Source organism: Poecilia reticulata, linkage group LG5, assembly GCF_000633615.1.
Source record: "Poecilia reticulata strain Guanapo linkage group LG5, Guppy_female_1.0+MT, whole genome shotgun sequence".
Taxonomy (NCBI): Eukaryota; Metazoa; Chordata; class Actinopteri; order Cyprinodontiformes; family Poeciliidae; genus Poecilia; species Poecilia reticulata.
In genome coordinates this window covers 10,923,706-10,939,730 of record NC_024335.1, presented here as the reverse complement: position 1 = coordinate 10,939,730, position 16,025 = coordinate 10,923,706, and the positions used below count along the sequence as shown (strand labels likewise).

Genomic DNA, 16,025 nt, shown 5'->3' with positions numbered 1-16,025 from the left:
TTGCACCAAAGGTGACACAACCAGTTAGTAAGACAATTACTTTTTCACATAGGCTAGGCTGGGATAGCTTTTATCCATTAATAATAAACTCGTAATTTGATTTAGTTATCTTTGGGTGATAAATAAAATGTGTTAGATGATCTGACACATTTAAGTGTGACAAAAAAAAGCAAAAACAGAAAATTGTAAAAGGGGGAGAATTTTTTCACAATACTCCACACATCTGTAAAGTAGATATAAGACATATTTTTCAAACTGGAGGGGAACATTTTCCTTTCTTTTTTTCTTTTTTTCCATGGCCTATTTTTGCATTTGCTGATTTTCACATTTCCGTTCCACCATGAGATCAAACCTGATTAGCTCTGAGTGATCCTCCCCCTCGTTTTATTTGCTAGAACATTTGCTCAACATGCTGAGCTCCACCAATTCACCAATACAACACAGACTGCAGTTATTCTAAAGAGAAATGTTCATTGAGTCAGATTTATTGAGATAATATTGACATTTGAGATGAATAGCAGTCACCAGGCGTTGAAAGTAACAGATACCATTAAATCATTGTTGCAGAACTCAGCTACTTTGACCTTTCATTTATTTTTATCTCCAGATGTGTTTATTATGGGTGTCTTTCAAAAGTTGTCTTAGCATCCTAATAAATTTAAAAAGAAGAAAGGCCAGGCTTTTTCAAACCAACAGAACATAAGAAGAGATATCTCCTCTATAAGGCCAAAAGGAATCAAAAATGCTCATGACCTCACAAAAGCCTCCACAGAGATATGCATCAAGAGTCCCAATGCTCCTTCTGGCAAGAACATGACACAAATTTTCACATCACATGTTTTAGGGTGGGTTTTTCATGGTCTAAATCCAGTCTTCAAGTCAATAAATATCATCATGGTTGAGTTTTCAAGTCCATTGGATTAGAAGTATAATACAAAGAGAGATTTGGTGGGCAGCAGAGTTGAAAGAAAGCTACTGTTGATGCTAGACAAAAAGTCAAGAATCTGTTTGGCATTGCAGTCTCATATGAATTTTCTAATACTTTTCCTCTTTATGTTCACTGGAATGTCCCAGACTTAATGTCTGTGTTGGTCCCTGGTTTTCTCCAGTCTATAAATCCCATGGTATCCAAAACGTCCTACTTGTGTTGGTCAAAGAAACATCTTGGTTCCAAATATCTATCCAGGGAAAATATGACTATCGAGTAACCTGGGGACAAAGAGAAAGAAAAGCAATGTCAGAGTAAGATATATGGCTGCAGTAGATACAGAAAAGTAACTTCTTTTCACAGCAGTTTTTCAAACCCGTTGAAAGCCAAATACTGAGGTAAAATCTTCAGGTTAAGGATTTATCAACATGAAATGAATTATGAGTCCAGGTCTTACACGTCTCGATGGCAGTTTTTCTGTCTTCCGCATGACTTTCATGTCCACAGAATCATTTGATTACCTGTTAAAAATGCATTAACTCTTTTGAAACGTGTCTTTGCCCTTTCTTATTGAAAAGCATCTAAGATATTATACCCTGCTGAGTTTTTAACTATTAAGTTATAAATTATCATATTATTTTATACAAGATCAAAAGAATATTTTCACTGTTGTGTACTATGTGATTTGGTGTCTGATGCTTTTAATATGGAACAAATTATTCATCTATGCTACATATTTGTAAATTTATAATTGGCCTCTTTTTGAACTTTTTGCAGCTTTCCAGTGAAAGTAGCTGTTTGCATAGTTTTACTGGAGCGTAGAGCTGCTTCAGGACATGTAATGGAGTCACACTTAGTCCCTGAAGCAACATGTACTCATGGCTTCAGTGAGAGACTATTGATCGGAAAAATATCCCATATAATCACAATTCCCAAAGCAAAGTACTTCCTTTATGAACAACTCTTTCATCAATGTTCAACGTAAACTGCAATAAAATATGAAATGGGCTAAATTATCAATGACATTTCAAAACAGAGAACTAATGGTTGCTAGCCTTCTACTTCAGCAGACTTCACTCAGCTTAAAGTTCAGCAGAAGTAAGACTGGGAAAATATCTATTTGTAGTCAGATAGTATCACTTATCAGTATATCACTTATTTAAGTGATCAATTTAAATGATGTGCACATTTTAGATGAAAAATTGTTAGAATGTCAGAATCTGAAATATTTATATGATGAGTTTTTAATTTGTGCAACAAGGAATGTCTCTATACTTTTGTATGTAAACTATTACAGTTCAACCTTTTTAGTTTTTTTATGGGAAGGAGTCCATTATACTGTATGTACACATTGATCGTATAATTTGATAATCTACTTGCTCTAATGTTTTTCTTATCTTTCTGCTTTACAAAACAACTCCTGCAAAAAGATTGCATGTTACCTAAACATTGTTGCTAACATTTTACAGTTTAAAATGTTAGTAACATTGCTACATTTTAAATTAAATGCATTTTTTAACCCCCCTGTTATGTTGTGGGTCAAATTGACCTGTTTTGAAGTTATTTATTTACTTTTTTTTAATAGTTGGAAGCATTTTTTCTGCTTGAAACTTTTTCGATTTGTCTTAATAGGTACAATCTACAAATATATTGAAGATGGTTCATTTTAGACATTTGCAACCCCCGTGCATCTACATATTACATAGATACTGTTCGGGTCAATTTGCTTTAAAAATGTAATATACTYTTTTTTTTTTTTTTTTTTTTTTTWTATATAAAAGATCAATTTCAAGTATAATTATTGTGTTTTTGTAAGTTTTTTCAGTGGACATCAAACATGTGAATTACATTTTAAATGAGTAAATTGTTGTCATTGATCCTTTATTTGTGAGAAATAAAAAAAAACATCATTGAACAAATATTGATTGAATTGGTTAGTATTAGAGTTAATAATCAGATATAAAAATGTTTTGGAGGAATTTTTTTGGTTTCTGACATTATTGCATGACTAAACACTCCACGGGTCAAATTGACCCAGGAACATTATCGCTGTAGCTCAGAAACGAACATAACAAGAGGGTTAAATTTGGCTTCAGAGTGCACTTCTTAACATGAGAAGTGCACTCTGAGACAGACTCTACTTTTTTTTATATAAAATTATACTTGATCTTGGTTGGCAGAATTGCCCAAACTAATGAAAATCATCTTCTGGCTAAATTACCTGTTATACAATTTTCTCCAAGCTTTATGCTTTGACAGAAAGAAAAATGTAATAAAATTATGGCTATGGTTTTACTGTAAAAAGTGATTTCCCAGCTAAACCTTTGTTCTGAATGAATGGATTACAGAAAGTTGCTAAAATGAAACAACTTTTTTTTTTCTTTATTTGTTCAGTAACCAATATTTGCCCTCCCATTAGCCTTCACTGTGCCGGCAAACTTTAACATATATGTGTACATTTTAAAAAAAGATGCTCTAGTACACGTAGACACAAACTATTAAACTAATATATTCACCTTATGTAAATGCTGTGGGTTTGCTATTAAAGCGGCTTCTTGTTCTGATGCAGCCATCAGCAACAGTCTCTGTCAAAGTGTGACAAGTTCAAGGTATGCATATTCCCAACTGGTATGTTTATAATTCAAACATCTGTGGTGCTGCACAACATTAATGGCAGACAGAAGTCTGCTGAAATAGAAACTGCATCATGGTCAATGACTTATAGAAATGAGGAATATTATTATTCATGACATGTATATGGCATACCGCAGTGCTTGTGTATGTTTTCATGAATATTAATCTAAAATATGCAATTATAAAACATTTTGTACATCTTCAACTTTAAGCAAGATTCTTAGAATAAGCGGTGACAGCTTAGCTGCTTCTTCTGACTTTGTGATTTGCCCTTTGTGAGCAGAAGCTTTGAAGCATAAACACAAACACACACCAGCAGGTAGAAAAGGTGTTCCTGTGAGAGTGTTTGCATATTATGGTTGTTCATTAAGCGGTTGCTGGGATGTCACCAGTTGAATCAGCACGCCATTGCCACAAGCAATCAGTAGTCTGAGTAATGCAAATCCAAATTTCTACACAAGAATGATTTTTATGCTATTTACAGGTGCAGCTGATGACACTGTGCTTGCTGTTTGGGGAGCCACAATTTAATTTTCACTTCCATGCGACAATCCTCAGGCATCATGGTGTGAGAGAGGATATGGAAATGATTTGATCTCACTGCGGTTGCAGCAGCAGGCAGCAGAAATGGTGTATAAAAGGCTGAAATCTTGATTGTGGAAATTGTTTTACCTCAGTTTGCTTTAATCTTGATTTGAACATATTTTTTATCTTAAATGTTGCCATTAAAAAAACATGAAGATAGGATACAACTTGTATTTTCAAGGCTTTAGGGGGATAAATAATATGGAATGAGGTATAAATCAAAAGGTGTAAAACACAAGAATGTAAGATCGTATAAAAAATGAGAAAGGAGTGTGATGGGATTTTATGGGCGTCTTTGTTGCTGCTGAGTAAACACCAAAGAAGTCAAACAGAAGGCACATTTTTATTCAGAATAAAACTCAATAAGAAAAGAAGTTATGCAACCAAGTGAGGTACCCACATGGAGTGGCTTGGTGAACACAAGTTGGTTAACATGTAGAGTGATTTGAAGATAATTGGTACGTCTAGATGTGCCAACATTACAAATAGAATGTATACCATCAAATCCAGGGAATGCTTCATCGATGCTTTAAATCAGGGGTCTCCAACTTTAGTCCTCAGGAGCCACTGTCTTGTAACTTTGAGGTGAATCCATGTCCAGCACATCAAGATCAGCTGAATAGTTTGTCACCTCTGCAGACCTTGCAACTGTGATTCACCCATTTTATTCAGGGGTTATGGAGGAGGCATGCATCTAAAATATGTATGTTAGGAAATTTATTATCATCCAAGACAGACCAGACTCAGAGATGGTCATGTTGTTGTCCACCAATAACTATAGATCCCTGTGCCACCTATGGATGAACTCCAATATACACAATTCAGGATGACAGATATATTATTTCTCTTACCTCCCCATTGATTCTGTCTAACAGATATGCCAATTCTTTGCTAAATGAATTAGTTATAGATATATATCAATCACTGGTCGGTCAGTGTATCAAATTATATTCAAGGTAATTCTGCTTGGTTGACTTTTTTCTTGTTAGTGAGTGCATTTTACAAAAATAAACAGTCAAAAAATTACAAAATGCTCTGGACTGAAAGCTGGAGTAGGAAGTTTTGATAAAACCATGGACTTGACTTGAAAGCTGGAGTAGGAAGTTTTGATAAAACCATGGACTTGACCTGAAAATGTGAACAATACCTCAGAGGTCCCTCTCCCTAAGTCTGCTGTGTGGGGAAAGGGTGTGAGCAGCGTGTGCACTAGCCTGTTTGACATTGGTAAAACCATGCCGCTGTCTCTGATTGGTTGTTTCTGACAATGACATTTATGCAAAAGTCTCATAATATATTTAATGACATAGTGACAGTTTTGAAAAATATATTTAAAAAATATGCTTCCATAAAAGTTACCTACAGCAGCTTTAAGAAATATATAAAATGTAAAAAAAAATCTAAGGCTGAAACCATCATATATTGTTGTACATATATGCACTGGAATAAATATGTCTTCCACTGTCTTGATACAATAAAACTTGTCAGATTTTATTTTTTATCTAGAATATTTTCTCTAGCTCTATCCAGTATATCCAGGCTCTGTTTGGCAATACAATCTTTTTTTTCAGTTTAAAGCTGCACTGGCAGATTTTTCATACACTTTTTTTTAGCAGGTATAAAACATATTTTCATTGTGTCTTGGAAAAAATAAGTCTCTTAGACATCTATCCATCACTAACACTAACACATTCTCTGCAAGCTTCATAACACCTGTCATGTGGGAAGGATGTGTGGCTCTTTTGCCCTGTGTCCTCTGATTGATAGAAAGCAAAAAGCGGGAGCGGCTGGGGTTATAATTCTTGACATCACCAGCAGCAGGACTATAAAACTAGCTGCTCCTAGAACATGTACAGAAAGAAGGAACAAACAGAGCTTATCGAGCAGGGCCTAGAGGGTGTTAAGATGTCGGATTTACTGATGTGACTTCATGTGGTGAAACAACTCAACCATTTTTTATCAGCAATGCCACTAATGGAACATCTGGAGGGATTGATTTGCATCTCGGGATAAAGAAGGCGTTGAAAGTGAGAAGTTAATTGATATCCAAAACATCAGTTTTGTGGAACACAGGAAGATTCAGTACAACTATAATTAAAACCGCCAAAACTAAATAAAGTCTATCTTTAAATAAGCAAATGAAAGCAGAATTTCAAAAGATTCTTCTGAGAAAAAAGAAATCTTTTTTTTACTTGTTTTTGTTCAACAGAATCTTTGAAGACACTGTGCGCTTTGGTGTCATTCCAGTAAAAACTTAAGGTTAGAAAAACTAAAATACATTACTGAGCAGTATTTGCTTTTCTAGTTTGTGCTTTGGCATGCGTTCAGCAGTTATTTGTTATGCTCTAAATGACAACAGGGGTGATTAAAGAACTAAAGCGGGCGAAGCCACAGCTTTGTAATCTTTGTAATGACCCAAAACAATTTACTAAGGTTTTTGACAGATCTAGAATCGATTTCTAATGACAGATGGCTTTATTTATACTTGCTTTGCATATTAATTAACTTTACAAAACATCTTCCTTTTAACGTAATGTTGAAAGAACTGCTTAACTGAAGCTAAATGAAATTTCAAAGGGAAGGTCTGTTCTCTGTTCTCAAAACTTCCGTGTCTCTGTGGCAAATATGAGGTGTTGAAATACATCTAATCAAATTACTAAATTTAATTTCTAGAGCTACACAATCACCTGAATCCCACTTTTGGTGAAACACGAATGTGTGCAATATTGCAATCACAAAGGACTGCTTCCAGTAGTAGATAAGATATAGAAATTTAGATTCCATCCTTAAATGGACTTATGCCTTTGATTTTTGTCCACAACTGATACAACTTGGCAACCAGGATCAGAAACCTTTTTAAGACTGTTAGTGATGTTGTGATGCTAATATTTACACTGATTAATAAGGACAAATAAAAAGTTCAGTAAAAGCAAGAGCAGTCGATACATCCATCCATATGTGGAGGGTCATATGGGATCTTAAGCCTATTTCCTCCAGTCACTGGGTGGGTTGCCAGTACATAAAAATCTACTAAAGTCTAATTAATGCTAATAATGAAGAACCTGTATTATTAAGATGCTTAAAGTGAAGCATGCTGAGCAGCAGTCCAACCGAAAGGTTGTGAACTTGTTCATGAAGGAACTTGCAAAATACAATCTCATGAATTTCAGTTAGCGTGATTTAAGGATCATATTCCCATATCCGCAGAACGTAACTGCAGAGTATGAAGCATGATGAAGAACGATTAAAAGCTTCTGTTAGTAATTGAGTGCATAATGCCGGAAACATGACACAAATGTGCTTTTTTGCAACAGCTACTCCAAGTGCTGCATGTAACATTATTATCTCAGTTGCATGCAGACAAGACAACTAAATGCATTTAACACAGTCTCTGCAGAATTCAGCTATGGATTTCTGTATGCCATAATTTTTGCTTTCAAATTTTCAAAGATCTGACAATCAGTTAATTTGACGTTTTGTCAATATGCTGTTGACAATATGCTTTCTCCTTTAAAAAGGAAAAAGCAGCGATATCCCTAAAGGAGCTTGTATATTCCATTTAAGTCAAGTCCAATATTAGGTTCCTTTCTTTACTAAGCGTAAATGGTGAAAAAACATATTTATCTTTCTATTATTTATTCTCTGAACTATCTGTTGAATTTTCATTGGTTGGAATTTGTATCTCTGTAAAAGACTCCATGGAAACAGACACAGCATCGCACTGGAGACTGTGAGCCCCGTTTTCAGACAGCCCTTCTGTTCATTCCTCAGAAGGATGTTAAGTGTCCAGGAAGTTTAAGTACAGAGCCCTCTGGCAAACACAAGCCATCCCTCGCTGGCTCTCTGTGGGAGGCAGTAAGGCCATGAGCATGGAGCGACCCCCGCTGACTCCCTAATCAATAAAAGAGTCGAGGTTCTGACGGGTTCTACTAGCCACCTGGACCCCTGCTCATCTGTGCCTCTGTTTCTGCTTTCCCGTGGCTGTAACAGAGGGCATGAATTATTAACCCGGCTAAAATAAAAAGCTCTGCTTCATCCAGGCCTCCTGTATCCATGAATAATGGATGAGGCAGCTCAACTACTGGCTTTTGGTGAGTCAAACCGTGGTCTATGATAGATGGAGAAGGGTCCTATGTGTTCCCCTCAACCACACCTATCCCCTCACCTACCATCCACTTTTGGTCCAGCTCATCCAACAAAAACCTGAACACACATCCTGACAAGCTTCATTAATTTAGAAAGGAGTTTTAGCTTGAGCACCGCTGCACTCTGCCAGCACATTCCACTCAACAATTGTGCGTCATGGAGAATTTTGTATTTCTTTATCCTTGGATGCCTTGTTTAGTTTTTCGTAGAAATCAGTCGTGGTCAAAGGCAGTTCAACGACAGAATCTGATTTTCTGTCTCAGCTAAAAGTAAAACCTTGGAGACGAGATTGATTTGGATGAAATGGCTCAATGTCATAATGGTAAACTCGTGTGTACAGTCACATTTTCTATTACAGAGGTGATCATTTATTTTTTTTCATATGCTTTATCACTCCATGTCTAATGTCTCACTTAAAGCTGGCTGCAGTAGGTAAGATTCATAAAAATATGTCTTTTTACTTGTTTATGTCATGACAGCAGAATATGAGACAGATAATCTGTGAAAAAATCAAGCTTCTTTGCCTCGTCCATGCGGTCATAGAGTTACCTGCAGAAATACACTGCACCCGGTCAAAAGCAACCAATCAGAGCTAAGAGGAAGGTCTTAGTGCTAAACAAGGAGTAGGCCATTTTAAATCTTATTCTTTTTCAGCTGAAGACATTTTTTTTGTTTACTTGCATGGATGGTTAGGCACACTGTGAAACTAAAAAATACAGTCTGTCAATTTTCAGTTTTCTAGCAGAAAAAAAGGATTTAGTTGAAAACTCTTGTAGAAAAATTGCTTTAGATCCTTCCCTCAGTTTTACTGTGGGGTTCTTGGCAGACACTGTTACACATTTCCTGATTTTTGCTATGCCAGGTATTGTTCAAATTCTGTTATAGTCAGTTGCTGCCATAATCACAACTTCACACTAAGAAATTTTTTCCCAAATTAACTTTTATGCGCAAGAAGAGTATTTGCTTTGGATTTCCCTCTTCCTTCTGAATTCCTCATAACTAAAGCTTCATGTCCTAACTAAATCAGTAAATTACCGTAAGTAAAATACAATAAAACAACTATAGTTAAACATCTTCAAGAACCAGGGGCAATGGCTAAATAGATAGACATTAACTCCTGTGTTTCCTGTGTTTTAAGCCAACAGCATCAAGTCACACTTCACTGACTCTCCTGTTTCCCCCCCTGCCTACTCTGCACTGCACTCATCTGATGCTAATAACACAATCTCATAGCTTTCTTCTTAGCTTCAGACCCTTTACTCAGCCTCTTCAACTATTCTAGAGTTTTATCCTAGGCCATTAAATTGGGAGTATTTTTTCTGAATCCTAAAACCTAGAGAATACATCGTTATACTTGATGCAAGATTAACAACAATCATGTCCTTAAAAATGTGAACACAATTAAAAAATGAACCCACCTTTGTTGTCTTAACTTTGTTGCCTGTACTGCAGCTCCATCCTTTCAGATCTGGTAGCACTTTACACTCTTCTCCATCCATGCAAGGATGCATCTGGCACCACCACTTCTGTGCAACTATTGATGCTGTGATGAAAACAGAGCATTTTTAAAAAATGTTGTGCTATAAGCAATTATGCTGTTGTTGTCTGAAAGCAGAGCACAGTTCTAGTCTGTTTGTAGCAGCCACAGACTGATTTAGTCTCTGTGTCCATTTCATTGATTGAATTGAGTATTTTTGATGTCAAGCATCCATGGAGTCAGGTCTGAATCACAGACATGGGTGAATGTCAGGATGGTGAGTGTTGTAAGCAGGTGTGAGAAGGGTGGTTGTGTGCACTGTAGGAGAAAGGTAGCATGCAGTCAAGGTCTTCTGCTGCTTTGAAGAAGCCTACAGGGAAAAAACACTTTCCCATGACATTTCTAAAGTGAGTAGAGAACTGTCAAAATGGAGCCCTGTCAGGGCTGTTACACTAAAAGGAGAAGATGGGGATCGATTCACCTGTAACTGAGGACACTGCTGACATGATATTAAATGACCTGGCCATCTGGCTGCTCTGATGGGCATGTCTGTTGTAGCTTCAATGGCAGACAAAAGGGTTACCGAATTAACTGTCTGAAGATTTGATTTAGAAAACGGTGACATCTCAAACAACACACAGAGCACAAAAGTCTCTTTGTCTTCTATGCAATAAACTTCTCATGCACAAATGAACAGCAAAACACTTGCCTGAGCCACACTGACAGGTAAGACAGCATTGCTCTGTGTCACATATTTCTAATCTCGTGCCATTCTGGAATCATTACCAGAACTGTAATGAGAAGTCTGGCATACCGTCTACACAAGATGGAGCCGCTCTCGTTGTTCCCGCCACCTGTCCAGGGAAGCAGGAGCATTTGACAGTCTGGGATCTCTCTTCGATCTTGTTCTTGTTGCAGCATCGGTGTGCAGCAATTACCTCACAGGTTCCAGCTTTCACGTGTACTGGAAGCACAAATACAGGTAGTGGTTAGAATGCCTGTGACAGTTTTTGCAACATGTTTCACAGCACAGTAATGCATACCAACTACAAATTTCAGTACAGTGCCTTGCAAAAACATGTTTTTTTTTATTTCAAATTTTGTCTCGTTACAACCAGAAATGCTTGTATTTTAAATGGAGTTCATGTTTTAGAACAAGAAATGTAATGACCATTTCTGAAGTGGAATGAAAACGATACATAGATTTAAACATTTTTTTATAATTAATAATCTAAAAACTGTCAGCCTCCATGAATCAAGATTTTGTACAAATGCTCTATGTTGCATTTACAACTGCAGGAGTTTGAATTATACTTGTATACATTGTCAGCTTTGGACATGTAAATTACTGACTTATTTTTTGTGCATTAGTTCTAGAATGAAAAAACATCAAGTCTGAGCTTTGACTGGGACATTATAACACATAAGTATGCTTTGATCTAAGGCAGGGTCTACAACGCTTGTCCTTGATATCTAATATCCCAGAAGTCTTAGATGCAACCGCTCCCCAATGCACCTGAATCAAATGAAACGTCTTGGCATACTGAATAGGTAATTCAATAATTTAATTCAGTTGCAGCACAGTAATATTGTTGCACAAAATACTGAATAATGAAACAATTTCAGGGGCAGTTTTCCTAAATTCAGGTAACTGCACAATGTCTACATTGCCAAACCAAAATTAAACCATTAAGAATAAACTAAAATGTCATCTAAATTGCATGATGAGGTGCTTTATGCAAACAAACAGGTCTCTTGTTTCAAACTAGATAATTTCTCTAAAAACTGATATATGACATATGTTCTTATTTTTAGGGTTCATAAACTGATGGAAGTTTGTCCTAATTTCTCAACCTACTGAAAACATCTCTTTGGCTGCATCTTCCCAGATTATATTTTAGGTTTGCATTGTTAACTTATGTTTTGACTACACTACCATTGCCAAATCATTAATTATTATGACTATCACTGTAAAGTATCAATTTATTATTACCAAGCATAAGGGGATAATAGGAGCTGGAGTGCGCTATTGACAATGTGTCTTGAGGAGCATTTAGTTTATATTCCTCCTTGAAATTTGTCCCACACAGTGTAATAAAATTGAAAAATCTAAGAAATAATATCAACAAAGAGAAGTAGAAAATAATAAAAAATGTGTGTCGTAAAGATAAAAGATACATGGAGGGAAAACAAAGGTGACTGGATCACAGTAAATACAAGTTTTATTTAAAAGTAATGTGACATATAAATTTCACTTTGATCATGTGAAAAAATTTAATAAAATTCAGCACTCTCTGTGGGAAGATGGCTCGTGTCTAGTTATTGGGTAAACACAGTTGAAACACAGCTTTAGTCTGTATTCTATGCTCTCATTTCATTCAGTTGATGCATTATTATGCATTACTCATTCAAGATCCATCTAAGTATTTTAACCAAAAATGTTTCCACTCATCCTCTCTCTTATAATGTACAGTCTAAAACTGTCTGTCCTATTTTCTTTAGTTTTTTATTTTTTACAAGAGACACATATACCTAAGGGATATTTTAGAAAAAGCACTGAGTACAAATATAATAAATCAAGCGTTAGGCTCCTAAAGTGATGAATGAAATGTACTATGCAGAGCCTACCATCTTAAAAATATATTTTTAAAGATTGTGAACGTTTAACACTTGAATGCATTATTTTGAGTGTGCAACATAAATATCAATCACTATGTAGGTCATTACAATAAACATCTGTTGTGGCTTTTTTTTCCCCAAATTTTGAAAGTGACCAAGCTGACTAAATCTACCAGCTGAAAATTTCCAAAAATGTCCCCAAGCATTCATTTGAGACTTTTGAAAGAAAAAAATAAATAAATCTGCTTTACCCATCTAACATCTGACCAAAAATGTATTAAAATTACCAATGTTCAGTGTTACAAGTCTGAAGACTGTAATATATTATAAATGCATAACATATTATGGTTAAATAGGCAGAAGCCATACAAAATATATAGAATGCGAAAATACTGTATAAGATGATAATCCCTATGATCTTGTTTGTTAAACCAGTTCAGTAGCAGTGTGTTCTCAGTGTGTCTCATTGTTCCTGTAAGGGCGTTCAGGTTATTTAGGGGAAGTTTTGTTTTATACGTCTAACCATAACAGGTATCAGAAATCCAGGACACCCCCCTTGTGGAGAGACCCTGCCGTGGGCCCCAGTGCAGCTCCACATGCTCATATATCCTTGACCAACATGCTAAATCCACTGCATCCGAACCAAAGGACAAAAAAAGAACCTCTCAGTGGAGAAGCGCTCATAATAAATGCCATGACATACTATGTATGCTTAACTCATTTATATTTAACTTGAACAGAACAATGACAGTTATGACCACAGTTGTTTATTTAAGCATTGACAATGCCAAGACGATAGAAATAAAAAAGCCAGAGTTTTGACATTCAATTCAGATAAGCCTTAATTATGTCTGTAAAGATTTTCAATTTGGAACCTGACTTCAAAATAGATTGCACAGAGCTTCCATCTTCCCATTAGCTGGCAATCCAGAAATCTCATCTACAACATTAAAAACATTTTGCTCTCAATCAATAAAGTGCTATTCACATTCCCACTGAAGGCAAGACAACAATTACCAATTGAGTGCTTTTCATTGAACAGAAACTTACTGATGCAAAAACAGGTCAGGCTCTGTGCTCTTGATGTGATTATCTTTAAGCCACCAGCACGCCCCTCCGTCAAAGTTACTTTCAAAAGTTGGTCTAGTTTGAATAGAATATTCAAACTTTGTTTAAATGACAACTACACAAGGACAATGGGCAATTACTGGAGGTGCAATAGATGCTAATTTTCCTTTCAGTCAGTTTTACACAGTGTTGTTTTGCAGTAACATGCTATGACCTGAGTTCTGAAAAGTGAGAAACAATTGGGAGCATACAGAGCTGTGAAAAACTTTACAAGTACAGATTTATTCTGTTTTTACATCCTTTTTCACACTTGATTTATTTTTTTTGAAGCTACAAAGCTTATTGTCAGACAAAGATTACCTGGGCATAAACCGAAAATCTATTTTCAAATGACGATTTAGTGTATTAATGGAAAGAAATCTATCCGAGCCAACTTCACACAATGTTAAAAGTTACATGGAAAAAAAGCTTGTATATTAATTTTCAAACCTTTTAAGACCTAGTCCATGTCTGTCGAAAAGTGATTGTCTTCATGCATGTTTTTTTTTATACATATTTTTATCGGGGCATTGGTTTTGTAATTATGGTAAAAGGAGAAAAAAAAGGTACAGCAATGCCTATGTCAAGTGTGGCACTCTTGACTTATTAAGGTGCTAGAAGCTGCTGGTTGAGGTTCCCTGTGTTGACAGAGCTGCTGATTAAATTATGAGTGTCAGCCAAGGTCACTGACTTGGAGGCAGGACCCCAAAACACCATAGAGTGCAGAGAGAATGAGAGGTCAGAGGGCAGAGTTTTGTAGTTAGTCCCAAATTCTACTCCAGAGGAATCAACCATAAATAGATTCACCAGCTGACCAGTCTGACCAGCATCTTCCCATCTGAGAAATATTTGCATGATTCCACTGAAGTTGTAATTGTTTGCGTTTCTTGATATTTATGTCCAGAGACACATCACAATCTATATGGCTGCATCAAACCACCTAATGGGAAAGTTGGTGATTTCCGTTTGTTTTTCACAGTTTCTTCCAAAGATAACTCAGGATTGGACTTGAGTGAATGGAAATTCAATTACACACATGCAGATGGAAGACTTGCCTATTGTCTTCTCCATTTATGAATATCCAGGTAGCAGGAGAAATGGCATACTCTCTAAGATCAATACATTTCTACTAAAGCACTTAGGAGTACCATAAGGTTGAATCAGTAGGCGCCCACGTCAGCGGGAGGGAGAGATTTGAGACAAAGAAAGGTGAAAGGACAGAGATGACTAATGAGAATTGGCACAATGCCCAACCCTAAATGCAGTCAATACTACTCTGAAGCAACCACTCAACAGCACAATCATATTTACCGATGGTTAATTGATGAATACAAGTATGCAACAACACCTAAGTAGGGAAACTTTCAATTTTATTTGAAGTTTATTTAAAATGCTACATATGGGACAACTGTATTTACTACAATGAAAAAAGTACTTTATAAAATTAATATTTGTTTGTACGGTCAATCTTTAAATAAAACATTTTAAAATCAGGGTAAAATAAGTGCATCTTGTCCATATAAGACCCCCCAAAAAATGAACACAACTTCAGATAAACTACTACAAATCTGATTATCACATTAGTGGTCGAAGACATTGAGCCAACAGGGTGAAGCAATGTGTGGACAAATTAGGTGCAGCCTGAAACAGCCAAGCATCACCAGGTTGGAGTACACAATACCAAGGAAGGAAAACGCCACTTAGAAAAGCAACTGCTGCCAGTTTACCTGAAAGGGATAATGAAGCAATCTCAAAACAATCCAGAGTCCATCCCTCTACAGTGAAAACTGTTATTTACAGTTGGAAAACGGTCAAGACAACTACCCCTGTTACAGGAGAGGATGTGAGACAACAAGTGCTGGTGAGCCCATGCAATGCTCAAAGATGCTACCAGAAACTCTGATTCAGGCCTCAGTTAGCACTTTAAAAAATACCATGAGAAATAATGCTCCTTATCTTAGTTTTAGCACAAATGACTGCTAATTGTGAAGCAGAGTTTGAGCCCTGATGATAACAGCTTGTTTTGCGACCACATCTGGGCACATAGCAACCATGTAGTTGACAGTATGTTCTTTCATTACAAGCGAAGATTGAGGTAACAAATGAGGCCATCCGTGAAACAACTGAAAATTGGCTCAAATTGGATCTTATGAAATGAAAATTGGAAAAGGAGAGTATTAGTAGATGCATTTGCAGTTCAGTTTTGATGTTCTCTTAGATAGATGACAATGCTTTCAAAATTTTCACCAAAGGACATTGTATAATTTCTGCTACCTATCTATGGTGGCAGAAACTGTGCATTTAAACACAAAGTCTGGAAATATAAATCATATTATTCAAGACATAACCTTTCATTCAAACCATACCAACACATTCTAAATAATTCTGTATGTAGCTTAAAAGCAGTGGTGGAGAAAGTACTCAAAAAATGTACTTAAGTAAAAGTACAAATACACAGACACAAATGTACTCAAGTAAAAGTAAAACTACCACATTAGCATTTGTACTTAAGTAAAAGTAAAAAAGTACTGG

The 16,025-nt window shown here is 36.1% G+C and overlaps 1 protein-coding gene across 1 annotated transcript in view; it reads right to left on the bottom strand.

Annotated features, from left to right (window-relative positions):
- Positions 1-200: 200 nt before the first annotated feature.
- tafa3a (TAFA chemokine like family member 3a) overlaps positions 201-16,025 on the bottom strand; it is a 103,308-nt gene continuing 87,483 nt past the window's right edge. The window contains exons 3-5 of the mRNA XM_008408938.2: positions 10,582-10,731; positions 9,709-9,833; positions 201-1,209 (exon numbers count right to left, since the gene is read on the bottom strand). Coding sequence (XP_008407160.1) covers positions 1,198-1,209; positions 9,709-9,833; positions 10,582-10,731 — 287 coding nt within the window. The 3' untranslated portion in view covers positions 201-1,197. The remainder of the gene's footprint in view (positions 1,210-9,708; positions 9,834-10,581; positions 10,732-16,025) is intronic.